The following is a 17,749-nucleotide window of genomic DNA, read 5'->3' as shown; positions in this document are numbered from 1 at the left end:
CCTTAATCTAGATAACGCCTCATAGACATGCCCAATGGCGTCCTATCAAGCTGACAACCAATATAACCCGTTGGTGTACCTACAGGCCATTCACTTTACTCCATCAGTACACTGCTACTCAAATGTTCATCTCTGGGATTTACTGAAGGACTCTTGGGTGAAAGCATCAAATCTGGAAGCCCATGGAGGGATGCTGGTGCAATGGAGCAGCTGCACAGAGGAGACCCCCTTCTTTCAAGCACTGATCATTCTTCACTCTAGGTTGAATTTACATGGTTATTGCAATATAGAAACTGTTAACTACTTAAAGAAGATCCAAAAAATAAGATTTTATTTACATGTACAAATATATCTAATGGGGCAAAGGGGGTTAACTTTAACAGTTGCTCTTTGTGGGAGCCATCTGCCTCTCTGTTAACTATTCCAGGCAGTGTGTACACGGAGTTAAGTTCTCACTATTCTCTATGGCTGCACTTGGCTATACCATCAATATTTTCCTGTTCTGCATGATTTGCTTATGGGGTGTGTGTGTGTGTGTGTGTGTGTGTGTGTGTGTGTGTGTGTGTGTGTGTAAGAGAAGTAGGGGTTATGGATGGAGCCAGGGCCTCTCACACGCTCAGCTGCCAGCTCGTCAGCCCTGAGCTGTAACTCCAGTTACTCTTTTTCATCTTTTAAAGGAAATCCTGAAACTTGCATTGCAAGCATAAGTTGATGTGGCTCCTCGCACTGTAACGTTTCTCAGATCCCCATTGATGGCGAACTTACAACCTTTAGCTCAGTTATTTCATTTTGAATGACATTCCATGAGTATATTTTTTTTTCCTTTTCGATTTTTACATTTCTCAGAGTTAATGCATAAAGAATCAATGAAGCTTATCTCTCCAGGTTCCTTCACGTCATTCAGAATAACGCATTTGTCTACTTTGAAAACATGATGAAATTACTTTACAGACATCCTAGGTTCCTTTCTAGAAACACCTTCCATCGGCTTCAAGACTTAAGACACTGTTAATTCAAAGATAAGCTTATGAAGCTGGCCACCTGTCATAGGATGCCAGTAAACTAAACACCAACCTGCTGGCTTCACTTGTCAGAGCTCCGTGCCACTGAATCGCCACTCTGTCTCCCTCCAATCAGAGGGAGCGAAAACTGGGAAAATAAACCAAAGGTCCACTTCTCTTTTCCGTAAGTAAGATCTCACAGGAAATCTATGCTGCAGCGGGAATTGAAGTAAAACATCTATACTAGAGCTGTGAAATAATATGTGAGAAATAATATAACAGAAACCACGAGTGAAGACCCACACCCAAAGCAAATGAGGGAACCATAGTGTGTCCATGCTCACCGACACACTCAGGAAGAAGAAAACAGACCCATAGCCAGAGAGAGCATTTTTGTGATTTGTGATGGCAGGGGACAGTGGCAGAGAATGAAAACTATCTTTCTTCTAATTTAGAGTCGATTGCAATAAGAACTCTATCTTCCAAAAAGAGAAATACAGTAAATATTTAAAAGGTTATTTTGCCTGAAAGTATTTAAAGCTCTTCTTTTCTTTTCTTTTCTTTTTTTTTTTCTGCAGAAGGATGAGAACGAAAAACTCACAAGCAGATCTGGATCACGTGCCAGCCTGTTAACAACCCCCCTGCAGGCAAACAGGAGAAACTCGAGGCTTCCGTATGCCAGACCAAACAGCTGGTCTCCCCAAGGAAGTGGGTTAGCAAGAGGCTGGCAGCCCACAACCCACTGCAGAAAAGCTCTCCTCAGAGCCTCCTACTTTTCATATTCTGTTAAAATAGCCACCAGAGGGGAGGACATACGGATGGGGTGCAGCCCGGAGCCAGATGGTGAGGGGTAAGGAAGACAAGACTCCCAGCTCCCAGCACTAAAACCGAAAGGCCTCTGGACAGCTTAGAGCGCCAACACAGGAAGTGGCTTGTGCCACCCGGGTTTAGTCCTCCCACATCATGTTGTGGAGGATGGTTGTTCTGATCTCTACAACACTCAAAACAAGCACTTTTAATTTTTCACAAAACACTGGGATGGATAATCCATACATCGAGTCAGCGCCCCTCCTTGGGAAGAAATGTTTGCTCTCTGATTAGATACTTCTAAACAGGAACATGCTGGTCCTGGGTTCCAGCCGGACCAGGGTTTAAGATGAGCAGAGAGGGGCACATCTTGCTTTGACTTTAACCGTATCAAGGAATTTTATAACGGTTACCCTAAAACTTGGCTTTTCAGGCGACCACTCCTTCAGGGGACCTTGTCCAAGTCATGTTTTTCCCCACAGAGCTTGTCTAGGAGAGAAAGGAATAAGCAAACGCAAAGGAAAACTGTGGCTCAAATAGACATTCTCATCTCAAACGCTTCAGCTTCTTAGAAGCCAGTCCTCCACTCTCTCCACGGTTCTTGGTCTTCTATCAGTTAATACACCCAATCCTTCCCCTCCTGAATCATTTAAATAGGATACAAATCTGAAACTTCCATACACAAAGATGACCTCCAGATCCTCTTTCTCCACCTCCTTCTCATGCCTGTGGCCAAGGTCAAGAGAGAAGGATGCTCAAAGTAACATAAGAACATGACCCATCAAAGGGGACCTGCTACATCTGAAAATGGAGGTTATTGAGAGAAAGGCGAGAAAAGTGGGGATTAAGCCACACTGTCAACTATTGCGAGGGGCCTCACTTTCCCCCCAAGTCCAACACTCTGATTAGGATCCGACCGCCGAGCAACTTTAGGGCTGTGCATTCCAACTTCACGAACAGAAAACTCTGAACCCGCAGCAACCACAGGCCTACGGGGGAGGCGCTTCAGCTTCCAGAACAACGCTTTTCAATTTAAAAAAGCTAACTCCTGTAGGTGTTCGTGGATGCTTTGGGGCAATGAAAATCCCATAAACAAGCAGTTAGAACTCAGTGGCTTTTCTGAGGCCAGAGGTTTCAGGCAGGATTCGCGGTTGCGAAAGGATGCTCACTCAGATCCAGCCCCCTTCCAAAGAACCCATAGTCTTATACACAGAACTCTCCGCCGCAGCATAAGGTAAAACTCGTGGCTGTCACATTTGCCTTGCAACCCCATCCCTTGTGAGATAGCTCTGTCTACATTTATCCAAGCCATGATGGGGCATTACACGGGACAGCCAAGGCCAAGTGTGATCAGCGATAATCACAGATACTGTGTAAACCTGTGTAGCCTTTTTCATTTGAATCTAAGTCAACTAAGCCACTGGTTTTCAGAAGGGGGGTGGGGTTGTATTGTAGCTCATATTACATCAGAAGTCACAGTCCCTGAAGGACTAAGTGGCCTGTTCTATCTGATTCAATGAACTTCATTCTCAAATGTAACAACACAGACAAAATGCTAGTTGCATAATGGATTCTTTCCCAATTATATCCTAGGTAAAAGCAAGGCAGATGGCCTATGGAGCTTAATAAAAAATACAGACCTATTTCCGCCTAGTGTGTTGTTTCACTGATATCCTTAGTATTGTTTTCTAGAATCAGGTTGTAGACTAAGGTATTTTTCTGCCCTGTGTAAGAACTATGTCCATCCATTTTTATAAAAAAAAAAAAAAATCAGAAGCTGTGCTGCCCAGCTCCATGACAATAGCCTTCATTATCATCCTTCAAGGCACTATTTCTGTTTTTGAGGACATAGTATCTTGTTCGCATTGCTGGCATAATGGGTCCGCAGACTTTGAGATTTCAAAATTATTGGGGATCAGTTTGTCACAGCTCCTCCAGTTTCTGTCGTCTACAGACAGTTGATGGTCTCCCAGAGTTGGCTTAAGGTTGAACTTAGCCAGTTTGTGTCTTTGACCAAGGATGATCTCAAGCACGTCCGTGGTGAAGAACGAGATAGTTCAAGTACTTGACACTTCAAAGACGACAGAGCAAGGGTGACAGACCCCTAGTGACATCAGTGGACCACAGCAGGGTTTTTAAAACTTCAAGCAAAAAGCTGATGGCTCCATGGCATAGCCAACCCAAGACTACTAGAAGGAACAAAAAATAAAGACCAAGTGGGCTGATCAGGGAGATTTTGTCATAGTTATTCACTTAGCATTTTGATTTTCTATTTTCTGAAAAGATAGACTTCCTTTGTCAATTTTACCAACCTTTAACCCCTAACAATATAGCACACAGTGTTTATATGAACCGAGAAGAAATATTTAAAAATGATGCCTCAGACTCTGCTCCTCTGCCCCCAACCCATGCAGTTCATGCCACATACATAATTTTTCACCACAATGGGCCTATCTGTATATGTTCAATAATAAACTGTCTTCCCTTAACCAGGATGTATGACTGGGAAAATCTATTATGCAACCAACACCCTGCCTGCAACGTTGTATCAGCGAATGAAGCTCGGTGAAAGAGAACAGTGCATTTAACTTCTCTTGGGAAGCCTACCTTCCAACCAGGACTGCAGTGCAGCCTTCTGAGGAGAGCCTCTGTCAGCTCATCCACCTTTCTTATAATCAGCAACAGGCCGGGAATTACATGGCCCATTGCCACCTCATTACAAGTGATGACAGTGACATTTCTTTGAGGCCACACTAAAGAACAGCAAGAAGGAAGGCACTGAGGAGGAGTGGCTTGGCCACCCTGAAGTCTCACAGGTGACCTTAGAAGATGTCAGATCAGATACCCTTCCTCCGCACTCCATCCCTTCCCCACCCCATCACCTAGGACTAGTCAGTTCAGAATCTGCATCCCCAGCTCAACCTTCTTCGCAGGGAGATGCTGCCATGGATTTAGAACCTCGAGCCTATCAGAAATGAGGGCTATTTCATGTGCCTGCCTCTCTCCACAAGGAAAGTCTAAGCTTAGGGGAATAATCTCTCAGCTTCCCAATGCAACGGGTATTTGCGCCTCACTGGAAAACAAAGGGCCTAATCAGAGGTCACAACGCCGACAGTCTAAAACTGCAAAGGCACAAGGAATCAAGTCAAATAAGCTACCCAGCCAAGGCTGTTTTAACAGAAGATGACCCGATATCAGTTTGCAAACTGGACCCGACAGCAAGATGTAATTAACCCAGCACACCTTGAGCCTCCTGCTTTACTTTTCAGGTGACAAAGTGATAGCAAACCCAACTAACACGGAACGACCATGTTCCAAAGGTTATGTTTACCATATCACAAATGCAACTCTGGAGTCAGAAAGGGACTTCCTAGTAGGATTGTGAAAGGTCACACTTATTTAGTATCTTCTAAGGACATAATTTATCGGGGACTTTTTGATTAGAGGATTATTTTCTTTACTGTATTTCTAGAGAAAAAAGAAAAAAAGTTAAGCTTTTAAAATATCAACCGAGAGTGGTGGTGACCTGTCTGTCATCCAGCACTCGGGGGGCTGAGGTGGGAAGGTAGTGAGTTTGAGGCTAGCCTGAGCTACATAGGAAACGTGTCTCCAAAAGAAAAAACACATTTATAGGCATATAAACTTATTAGCAAGTACTAGGAAAGATGCTTTATTCATTCATCATCCATCTTAATAGTTATTGACTTTAGAAAACCAAATACTACATCCAAATACAACACAACATAACGTCCATAGCTGTGCATCCAAAGCCACTCTGTTTTAGCTGGAGAAAAGCTTGAGATCAAACTGAGGTTCCTAATTTTCGTGAAGGGACCCCAAGTCTGCACAAAGGCTACATCATCTTGCATGAACGCCAAGCCCTCTCCAAAGAACATAAGGCAACTTTCAATAAAAATCTCATGTTTAATAACGCCAGTTTGGGGCTGGGTGGTGGTGTTGCACGCCTTTAATCCCAGTAGGCGAGAATCAGAGGCAGGCGGATCTCTGTGAGGTCGAGACTAGCCTCGTCTACAGAGTGAGTTCCAGGACAGGATCTAAATCAAAAGCTACATGGAGAAACCCTGTCTTGAAAAATCATAAAAAAAAATAAAAAACAAAAAAAGCAAGCAGTTTGGGGCTGGGCGGTGGTAGTGCACACCTTTAATCCCAGTACTCGGGAATCAGAGGCAGGCGGATCTCTGTGAGTTCCAGACCAGCCAGAGCTAGTTCCAGTACAGCTAGGAATGTTACACAGAGAAATCTTGTCTCAAAAAACAAAACAACCCCAACAAAATGCCAGTTTGGAGCTGGGGCAGGGGTCGGAGGAAGCTCAGTTAGTAGGATGCTTGCCTAGCATACATGAAGTCCTGGGTTTGACCCCTACGTCAAATGTCACCATATCTCAGGACACATACACCCTGGCTGACGGTACAGCAATGAGCCCACTCTGCTCATCGAACCCGGGAGGCCTTTCCACAACCAAGACCCGATAGTGGAGTCGTACCTGGCTTTCTCCGTGGTTCCGGCCACTCTCAGCTCTGAGGATAGACTTGGGTTTCCGGGACTTGAAGTTACCCATGCTGGGTCTCAGCACTCCATCCAGCAGCAGGGTCTGTTCCGCATGCTGGGCCTCGTGTAAGGGCGGAGCAAGCTCGTCTATTCGAGCCCCCACCTGTGGGTAGTTCTCTTTATTGTTTTCATCTCTGCAAGAAGAAAGACCCAATTTAGAACAGACCCAACATAGGTAAACCTGTAATGAAAAGAGCTGATGAGATTTGCCACGCTGTAGTCAGAGGGAACCCAGGCAAGGGGAAATGTTATAAGCCTAAGAACTCAAGAAATGTGAATGCCATTTTTGTTTCTCTCTATTTTTAATTTTTAAGTTAGGGTCTTCTGTATCTCAGACTGGCCTTGAACTCACTATTATTCAAAGGTGACCTTGAACTTTGTATCCCATCTTCCCTCCTGCACCCACCACAGGCTAGGATTACAGATAGGTACTACCATGCCTGATTTACACAGTACCAGGGATTGAACCCAGGGCCTCGGGCCAACTGAGTACAGCCCCATGCATCCTGTCACTCTCCCTTCCCGGGCATCTAAGTCTTCACTTGAAGACGCCCGGCTTTCACTGTGTATCCTTCTTCCCTCCCACAATAACAACGTGAGACCTTCAGCCTAGGTACTTGAGATCCCAAATTTACAGGTTAAGATTGGAAAGTGCTATGGTTATAAGCAGCCCACCTAGCAGACAGACCAACTCAAACACTCGCAGAATCATCGGACTGATCTCAGTCTCCCGGACCCAGTTCTTGGTTCGAGCCATGATGCTTCCTATCCATTGGCAAAGAGAGTTTGTACCATGGCTCTGTTTGGAGAGGAGGCAAGCCATCCAGATGAGTTTTAAGTCCAGTGATGTGTTTCCCCTAGCAGGGCCTTTGAGCAATGCCTTGAATGCAACATAGAACAAGATCCCAATCCCAATGTGGGGGTTCCCCCAGGGATGAGTTACTGCTGAATGACACAGGCCTGCCATCCCAGCAACTTCAGAAGCTGAGGCGGGAAGGTCAAACCTGAAGTCCATCCTGGGAATTTAGTGAGCTCTGTCTCCTAACAAAAAGCACAAGAAAGGAAGAGGGAGCTAGGGATATGGCTTAGTGGTACGGTTAATGCCTTGCCTAGTCAAGGTCCTAGGTTCAATTCCCAGTCTCACACTCACACACCCTACTCAGTTCTGGCAGGGATGGCCCAAGTTCCATATAATATGCCCAAAGGCTAATGTTCTCCCCTGAAACCATCTGCCCCGCTTAAATCTCTAGGCATTCGACTTTCCATAGAGCTAGCAAATAGGCAATCGTAGCCATAACGAAATGAGGGTATGAATTGGATTCTTTGCCATAGACTCTAAGGTTTGCATGGTCAATATCACCAACCTTACTCTCTGGCAATTCACCAGAAGCAGCTACTTCCTGGGCATTTTTGCCCCCTTCACCCAAGAAAGCACTGTGGTAAGGGTACAATAGGAAGCAACAGTCCCCAGCTGCTCAGACACATAAAGCCAGAGAGGGAAGTCCAGGGAGGGAAGGTCCCCCACCAGACCCACCACGCAACACACCTTCCTGCAGGTGATGACTGAACTCACTAAGCTGTTGAGAAGGTGGGGGTGGGGGTGAGGAGAAGCCACCAGGACTGGTGATTTGCCAGTCAAGTCGCAGGTGGCATATCCAACAAGAATAAGTAAGGGTAAGAAGCTGGGGCGGGGGACAGTGCTGGTGACCCAGTTGTTAACAATCACACTTTTTTACATGTCACTAATGGCTTTAGACATTAGAGGCAAGCCAGGGCTGGGAACTTAGCCCATTCCAGTGAATTCTACAGCCTGTAGCGAGGTGAAGTGGGGCGCTATGCTATCTACTCAAGTGCCTACCAGGGAAAGGAAGCCACAACATCCTTTCTAGGAGCATTTGTTCCTCATCAAGGTCGGAATCCAGAACCCTCCATAACGGGGTCCAAGACAGTCAATACATGTTTAGTGACTAGGGATGAGGGCGCATTGTCAAATGTAACGAATACATTTTCTGTTCAAGGGTCTGTTCAAGGGTCTGGAATTCACACCACCATACTCGGCTCAGAAGCACACTTTGAAGAAAAGATGTTTGGGTTCCCAAAAGAGACTCCAGATCCAGAGGGTCACTTGTTACAAATCAGAACAAAGGGCGGGTCATACCTGAGCCCAGAGCAGTCGTCCTCGTCTTCATGTAAAGAGACCGTACCGTCCTCACACCTGAGACGACAGGGAGAACAGCGCGTCAGACACAAAGGTCTACCACGGTAGACGTGGCAGTAATCTAGAGTCGTGTCAAGATTAGCATGGAAAATTACGTTGCACGGTGATCCTCACCACTGTCTCCCCGAAGGACACAGAACCACAAACACCCAGCTCCAGTTTCTGATGTCTGTCAGGCCACGATACGACACCAGCGTGCCAGTCAAAGCACGTAAGCCGAAAACATCAAATTAGCTTTGACTTTTCACCTCCACAGCGCGACTTAGACGTCATCTAAACCAGTGCTTCTCAATCTTCCTACTACTACGATCCTTTAACACAGCTCCTTATGTCCTGGTGACCCCCAACCATCAAAATTAGTTGCTTGCTACTTTGTAACTAATTTTGCTACTGTTACGGATTGTAGTGTAAACATGTGATATGCAGATGGCCTTAGGTAACCCCTGTGAAAGGGTCGTTGAGAACCACTGGTCTAAGGAGGTGTGAGAGCTCACTAATACCAAGATGCTCCCAGGAGGACGTCAGACACCAAGAGGACTGCTCTCAAGAGAGATCCCACAATCCTCTGCATCAGGCACTCTGTCCTGTGCCCCATGCCACAACAGCAACCACTGGCCTTGGACTTTCTCTTTTTCACAAGACTTCCTAACTAACCTGATGAAAAAGACTTGGCTCTTCCACATTAAAAAGAAAAAAAAAAAAATCCCTGATGTCCCCTACTCCCCGAGGGGACCTACAGTAAGAGTGTTGTTGTCCCTAAGTAAGAGGGAATCTCTGTTCCACTTCTCAGCCATTCATCCTGCCTCGCCCAGCCCCACCCTGGAACATTTTCCCATCTTCCATTCCCATCCACCCCGCACTGACAAAAGTAGGAGGGACCAGTACTGAACAGGAACCTTCCCAGCAAGATCCACACACACCATTATAACGATGTTCATTTTAACGCATAAATGTTTACTCTTCCTCCTTTGGTTCTGGTGTATTTTGTGCATCTGAGACCCTTTGAATTGGTTTCTTATTGCAGGCAACAGCTATAGCCATAACTATACTCAGAGAAACGCTGTCAGTTCTTTTTCTAGGGACACCATCATGGCTCCCAAGTGCAGCATTGTGGATGACTCTGCTCCCCCGGCAGAATAACCGAGGAGTTTAAACAACAGAACCAATGGCTATTAATTAACATGGACTGCTTCCCAGGTGCTCAATTCACCTTCTGTGATGGCTAACTGTAATCGCCAACTTGACGGAAGTTTCTAGAGTAGGTTAATTGATGTGAAAAGACCCAGCCTGACTGTGGGCAGCACCATTCCAGGGGCTAGAGACCGAGACCGAGAGAAAGTGAACTGAGGATCAACATCCATCTCTTCCTGCTTCCAGACAAGATGCGATGTGATCTGCTTCCTCAAGCTCCCGTCTGGCGCCTTGCCCACTACGATGGACCGTCCCTCAGATTCTGAGCCAAAATCAGCCCTTTGTTAAGTGGTTTTCGGTCGAGGTGTCACGCCACAGCAGTGAGAAAAGTTGGACCAATGTGTCTTACATTTTCTAAGGTTAAGAACGGACCGCTGTGCTTTATTTTAATGTCCAGTTCACTGAGGTAAACAAGTGATAGCAACGTCAAATTCCTATTGAAGTTATCATGTGCTGGCTCCCTTCTTCCCTACTTCTGTTCTTGATGCAGACACGTTTGATATAGCTATACTCAAAGTAACATTTTTTTCTAAAGGATACAAGGTTTTCAAAGGATCTGGATCCTGTTCTGAGATACTCAATGTAGTTGAGTAGGCGAAAATAAAACAAATAAATACATATGCACAAATATAATACAGTGCTTATGCTACATTAAATAACATATTTAAATATTCATCACTGGAAACGCTGTATAATTAGTCCACAAATTAACTAAAGAAAGCTCCTGTTCTCTTCTCTTACAGTCTCTTTTTAAATTATGGCTTTTGTAGTGAATTATACAAAGGCCACCTACAGACTTGAGCCCTCTTTATCTAAGAGAATATTCCGTTCCCTGTGGCAATAAAATAAAGTTGGTCGAGTTAACAAAGTGCTCATTTTAACGGAATACTCTAAGCTTCTTGGCTCTCTTCTGTTTTTGACTACCAATAGCTCTACTCTATTTATCTCATGAGAAATAGCAACTCAGTTCCCAAGTTTTACACACTGCCCCATCATCAGTATTCAAACGTAGTTCACGGAGGCTTTGCAATGTGAATGACAATGTTTTCCGAGAGTGAAAGAGAGAAAGTCTCACAATGTAGAAACCTAGACTTCTCACCTCTAAGAATTCCAGCCCCCAGTCCCAGCCCCCGAGTTCAGTAATGCTGCCTGAGGACTTGGAAGTTTCTCTTCTGGAAATGATCGTTTCCCCCTCTAATCACGATGGCCCAAGGATGGAAATTTAGCACCAGAGCAGGTGACTTCTGGGCCATCAGGCTGGACCAAATTAGTAGAACAGAAATATCTCCTAAACAACAGCCAATTGCTGCTCAGGACACACAAGTTCAAGACCATAGGTCCAGCGTTGGAAATCGATGTCCTCACTGGCCTTGGAGTTCATCCCTGCTCCTTGAGCGAGGCAGAATTCTCCACTGCTTTACTAGGGACCATCAACCCCCACCCAATCAGCATCTCATTTTTGTCTTTGCCCAGGAGGGTCCTATAAAGGGACAATGCCGGCCTAGTTACGAAACTGGATTCTGCTACAGGAAACCACAATCATGGCTCCCCACTTCTGGAAGACCATTAACTCAGACTAAGTGACCAACTGACACAGGCACGGTGTTCTCTAACAATACTGTTATACCACACGGAGAGTTTAAAGGCCAATCCTTTTTATGATCTCCCTCTTAGGTCCTCAAAACAAAAATATTATATTAATCAAGGTAGCCTAGGCTCAGAAAAACAAACATTACGTAGGTAGATCCTGACTTCTAAGTTTTATATATGTGTATTTATGCAGGAGAGAGTAGGGCTGAGGTTGGGAAACTAGAAAAAGTCCATAACGGGGAAAAGAACAGAACACGTGATGTGGACATGGAAAGGGGGGGGCAGAGAGATGAGGGGAGGGATGGGGAACAACCCACTAAAGTTAATACTACAAGCAAACTTGTTACTTTAGATACTAACTGAAAAATGGACTCAAAAGCGAGAAATAGTCCATCAGGATGGTGTATTCAGAAATAGCTGTTTGGAAACATGGTATGTTGTGTATATATTTTAACAAGTGTGAATTCAATGAGAGAGACATTTCAAGTCTTGCAATAACGTAGCAATGTCCTGATGGTCTTGCTATTGGGCCTTGTCACAGCGGATCTCCGCCACCAAGTGGCTAACCACTCACATTTTACGGCCAGCGTGCTTTAGACAAAATAGAAAATGTCAGCCCTGACAGGGTTCACGGAAGCTTTCTGGAAGTCGCTGAAGTCACACGTCTATGTGTGACTGAACTGTGAAAGAGAATGTTTTCCTTCTGGTTGGCCATGGTGAAAAGGAGAGAATGTTAATTAAAGACACTTCCAGCAAGTGACTTCTGGGTCGCTCTCCTCGGCAGGCCGTCAGAGCGCATCACCTGGGATGGCTCAGACATCTCCCCAACAACTCCAACTGTGGTCTCTCTTCTCCCTCTTTTACTTTGCTCAGTCTGCCAAGCACAAACAAAAGGAAAGAGCGCACAGTCCCCAGCCCACATGACGCCTGCACCTTCTCAGGCCAGCCTGACAGCTAAGAAAGAACGCGGTCCCAAGGAGGCCAAGCTATTGCCAGGATTCCAAGGCTTTACTCTAGGGAACCTTGCTTGTCCCTGCCCCACATCACCAAGTCCACAGACAAAAGTCACATGACATTGCCAGTCTCTTTTCCCTGAGGCGCAGGAGACTAAAGAGCCAGACTTCTTGGAATAGTGGAAGCTAAAGACATATCCATGAGAAGTTATCTTCTCTGGTTAAACAGGAAGAGAGGTCCCAACTTGATGGGCTGGCTGAGAGAAATGGTTTCTCTTCTCCCCACCCCCACCCCCGCAGCACCACAGCCCTGAAGGCAAAGTTGCAGAGATGCAATCCTCTCAGGGAATTTCCCACAGTGTGGTCCCAGAACCTCCTGCATCAGTGCTCTCGGGAATACCTGACTGAGAAGAGCAGACTGCAGAGTGGCCCTGCCTCTGCCTCAAACAGCTCTGAGGGTAGAATGTCAACCTCTGGGGGCAGTTGCCTGTTGCGTTTGTTTGTTTGTTTTGGTTTTTTGGGTTTTTTTTTTTTTTTTTTTGAGATGTCTCTTGTAATCCAGGCTGGCCTCAAACTTTGCTATGTAGCCAAAAAATGACCTTGAACTTCTGATCCTCCTGCCTCTACCACCAACTGCTGGAGATTACAGGAGTTCACCACCATCACCACCCAGTTTTATTTGGTGCTTGGAATCAAACCCAGGGCTTCTTGTATGCCCTATACTGTAAACTTTATTTTTTTTTATCTATTTTTATTTTATATGCTTTGGTCCTTTGAATATAATTGGCCCCCATAAACTCACAGGGAGTGGCCCTACCAGGAGGTATAGCTTTGGAGTAGGTGTGGCCTTGTTAGAGGAAATGTGTCACTGTGGAGGCAGGCTTTGAGGTCTCATATATGCTCAAGCCACACCCAGTGTCTCAGTTCTCTTCCTGTTCCCTATGGATCAAAACGTAGAGCTCTCAGCTCCTTCTCCAGCACCATGTCTGTCTGCACACCATCATGTCCCACCATGATGATAATGGACTAAACCCCTAAAACTGTAAGCCACCCCAATAAATGTTTCCCTTTATAAGAGTTGCTGTGGTCGTGGTGTCTCTTCACAGCAACAGAAACCCAAACTAAGACACGTGCATTGGGGTTTTGCCTGAATGTCTGTCTGCATGAGGCTGTCAGAATCTCTAGAACTGGACAGATAGTTGTGAGCTGCCATGTGGATGCTGGGAATTGAACCTGGGTCCTCTGGAAGAGCAGCCAGTGCTGTTAACCTCTGAGCCATCTCTCCTGCTCCTTGTGATGTAAACTTTTAAACAGCACTGCCTAGTCACTTGACTAGTATGCTTCTAAAATATTTTCATCTAATGGTTTCTAAAACTCAAGCCAGCTCTGACCTGACTCCAATCCAAATACACATCTTAGGTCCTCTCTTAGCCCCAAGTCTATATTTTTCAGCAGAGTTAACCCCCTTCCCAGATAGTGGTGATCAGTTCATTTTGTAAACCAATACCTAGAGGCTACTAGGCAGAACTTTTGCAAGGGAGACACCAAGCTACAGACTGTCACCCAGTAAGAGACTTTGAAAACAACCCTTCTTGAGAAGATGCTGCAGATGTAGCCAAACAGCTAAGGCCACCCGGATGTTGGGAGGGAGGGAGGTCGTATATAAAACTGAGTTAAATCCACCCAGACCTACACAGGCATCACAAGGCCTGAGAAAAACCAAGAAGAGGATAGTCTGCCCTTGAGTTCCAATTCCGCTCTCCTTGACTCTCCCAAGACCTCCCGCTGGGCAGGCCTGGGCATGGGCCACTGAGCATTGTCTGAGGTTCAGGTATGAGGACCTGAGTTTGAAACCACTTTAAAGTCCATCAGAGGACTGGAGAGATGGCTCAGAGGTTAAGAGCACTGGCTGCTCTTCCAGAGGACCTGAGTTCAGTTCCCAGCAACCACATGGTGGCTCACAACCATCTGTAATGAGATCTGGTGCCCTCTTCTGACATGTAGGCATACATGCCAGCAGCATATTATATGCAAAATAAATAAACTTAAAAAAAAAAAAAAGTCGATCAGAGTGGTGGTGCATACAAAGCCCCAGGGCTGGGGTGAATGGAGACAAAAGGATTCCCAGAGCTCATTAGTCATCAGTCCTATCCATCCATGAACTCCAAGTGCAGTGAGAGATGAATTCCAATGAGATAAAAGGAAGAGAACAGGACGTTAACCTCTGACCTCCACAGGCAACTTCATGTGTGCGTGCATGCGTGTATGCACGCGCATGCGCGCACACACGCATACACACACCACACACACACACACACACAAGTGCACACATACAAACTGGCCAAATAGCATCCTTTCAGATTGGACTACCTGATAAAAACAACTCAATAGGAAACACTAGAAACACTAATGACTATGTGGACACACCTTCCAAGACACAGGGTTTTTCACTTACATTTTAATAGGGCCCACTATCATAGACCTCAAGCCAAAAGAAAGGCTCTCAGTGGTGTGGGGATGAGGCAATGAGAAGGGTGGGGGCAGGAGGTTGACGACATTTGCTCATCTCAGAAACATCAGAACATCCTCAGAGTACACCAACATCTCAACCAAACACTTCCAGGGCACCTGCTACATCTGTGCCTTGGGATAGCACCCTCCTTCCTGCTGGCTAAGGGACTGTGCCCACAGACCCAAGAATAGGTTCATATTATTGAGGGGAGAACTAAAAAACAATGTTGCATTTGACCACCACTGGTTTAAGACGCCCCTCCTCTCTGCCCTGTCAGACCTGTGACGCTTTTGGTACCCTGTCAGTGCCTTCGATTCTTGTATTAACCAGATGGCTTCCCAGTCACCACTCACAGCCTTTTAAAAGGAACCGCTGTCACCTCGCTAAAAGTAACAACGTGATCTTATGCAACCAGAACTCCTTGGGGAGTATCCAAGGATGAGACACGACAGTCTCCCCAGCATTTAACCACAACACACACACACACACACACACACACACACACACACACACACACCCCGCAACCCATATGAAATCTGGAACTAAATGTCTCTGTCTTGAAGCGCCTGGGCCTGTGACTGGGGCTGACTCTAGCCACATAAGGCACCTGAGAATCAAGCCCAGAAAGCACATAGTGCCAGCAAGTCCAGCAGGGGCAAAGAGTCGGTAGGTATCCGACTGCTTGAACCAGGAAACCCAGGCCTCATCTTTGGTCCACCGATATATCTCTCCTCTTCTCTCAGCCTTTTATAGAGAGGCAAAGTGGCAAAGCAATGTTGCTACCACTGCCCCAGAGGGCAGGCCATACTGCATCTTGGAAAGTTTACCTGGTCTTCCTTTTAAAGAATCCCCACTTAGGGGAGCTCAAAGAGGGTCCCTATGACAATAGTAAACCAAACAGATGAGCAAAGGCAATTGGGAAAGAGGCCCCAGGGAGCACAGTGGAACCTCGGCCTTCCTCTCCAAGTCCCTGCAACAATGGTAGACTCCAAAACCCAGAGGATGCTCTATGCACTGTCCAGGTATCTCCCAAATAGCTCCCAAGTCAACTTGTGGCTTCTGTTTGAAACGCGCATGTTTTTAAGTAGCAGAATACACAACTTGGCACACGCCTTCTTTCAAAGCTTTTCCAGAGTGACTTTTAGCCAAAGATCCCCAAAGTAAACACAAATATCCTTATGATAAGACGGCTAGGTGGGATACATATAGTTTATACACCCAGCTATATGTAAATATCACATATAGTGCCAGAAAAAATATACTACCACATTAATTTCTGATATAGATAGATAGATAGATAAACAGATAGATTATAGTCTCAAGAAAATAATAAGGAAGAGATGACCAGAATAAAAATGAAGCACTATAAATATCAAAACAAACAAACAAACAAAAAACCTGTGTGGGCTGGCCTTGAATAAAACACCACTCCCCATCCTCCAGTTTGTTGTTAGTTGCCCTAAGCATCAGGTAAGGCATTTCTCTGGTCATATTATTGAGGTCAGATGAGAAAAAAAAAATGACAAAAGGCATCTAGAAAAGTTTACCGCACCGTGTCTCAAAAATCTGTACACACGGAGGGACAATAAGTTTCCCCTGTTTAAACGTGATGGAATTAACCTCCAGTCCTCTGGCATCCATCTAGTTGGGGGTCAACGTACACCGCACGCATGCCATGAAAACTGACACGCATGTTGGCAAAACAAAACCAAGCTTCCTTTCTGACATGTCACATAGATAAAAAAAAAAAAAAAAGCTAAGCTCCAAGATTGCATATTTTGGGACACAGAGTCTCCCCCAGTAATCAGCTAGGTTTAATACCTACCCCACACACACACACCATACCCCCACATACAGCTGCTAAAATACTGGCTGCAACCTGTGAGAGGTTTGTGGGCCCTGCCACCCTCGCAGTCCCAGGTTCCAGGAGACAATGCATCGCCTGGGAAGAGGGGCTGGGGACGGTGGGTACCTTCACCACAGTTGCTTCGGAAACAAGCATGCAAGTCGATTGTAATGGCAAGAATCACTTACTCAGTTACAGCGGCGCTGCCGAAGGAATTATCCTGAAGGCTGAAACAGAAACAAGAAAACATGAGCCAAGTCCGGCCGGGGAGCCGTCTCCCTAATTGCTCTCCCCGAGTTAGAGCACGCACACAAACATGGCATTGCCAGACAAGTCTCAGGGCTTGCCCGACACGCTCGCTCTACCTTGGGCTGCTGTCTGCACATGCTCCTGACGACACCCCCAGCAGGGGCCCAGCGGCAGCGGCGAACCACAAAGCCCAGCAGCCCGCGAGGCTGCGGGGACTATGGGGCGGGGCGCGGCGGCGTGAAACCCGAGGTTGCAGCTGCAGGAACCTAGAGAGGCTCCGCGCAACCCCGGTAGGAGCTGCAAGGAGTCCAAGCGGCTTGAGCTTGCTACCTCAGCCTGGGCGGGCAAAACAGATACCTCCCACACACACACACATCCCGCACCGCGCCCCAATGTATGCAATGCCCGCCTCCCATGGCTAGTTACCTCCCCAGCCCCCACCCCACCCGAAGGGTGCAAACGCTCAAAGATGAATCCATCTCCCAGAAAAAAGCAAGGAGAGATAGAAAAGGAGAGAGGGAGATGGATGCTGAGTCTTGTCTTTTTTTTTTTTTCCTTGTGTGGTGGTTTTTATTGCGTAGAACAAAAGACCCTCCAAAGGGCCGGCTGCATCCCCACAGGTTTGAATGCGCTCTGGTTATTTCATTTCGCTGGAGAAAGCGCTCTGCTCAGGACCACACAGCTGTAAACGAGTCTACGCAGGGCGAGTATCGAATGCTTTCCAGGCCTTAGCTGGTGCCTAGGACACCGTGCAAGAGGGGAAGGCGGGACTCTCGTACCCCAGACACCTTGACAAAGGATGGAGTGCAGAAC

The 17,749-nt window shown here is 46.2% G+C and overlaps 1 protein-coding gene across 5 annotated transcripts in view; it reads right to left on the bottom strand.

The window, feature by feature from the left end:
- The window catches only part of Fam13c (family with sequence similarity 13 member C), a 98,696-nt gene extending 81,451 nt beyond the window's left edge, over nucleotides 1-17,245 (bottom strand). For 4 of the 5 annotated variants that reach the window (XM_005360157.3, XM_005360158.3, XM_026785751.1 and 1 more), the window contains exons 1-3: nucleotides 16,876-17,033; nucleotides 8,536-8,592; nucleotides 6,313-6,511 (exon numbers count right to left, since the gene is read on the bottom strand). In XM_005360157.3, coding sequence (XP_005360214.1) covers nucleotides 6,313-6,511; nucleotides 8,536-8,592; nucleotides 16,876-16,937 — 318 coding nt within the window. In that variant the 5' untranslated portion in view covers nucleotides 16,938-17,033. The other variant, XM_005360159.3, reaches the window with a different exon arrangement.
- Nucleotides 17,246-17,749: the final 504 nt, after the last annotated feature.

Source organism: Microtus ochrogaster, linkage group LG2, assembly GCF_000317375.1.
Source record: "Microtus ochrogaster isolate Prairie Vole_2 linkage group LG2, MicOch1.0, whole genome shotgun sequence".
Lineage (NCBI taxonomy): Eukaryota > Metazoa > Chordata > Mammalia > Rodentia > Cricetidae > Microtus > Microtus ochrogaster.
Note: the sequence above shows the minus strand (reverse complement) of the source record. Positions and strands in the feature narration are given on the sequence as shown.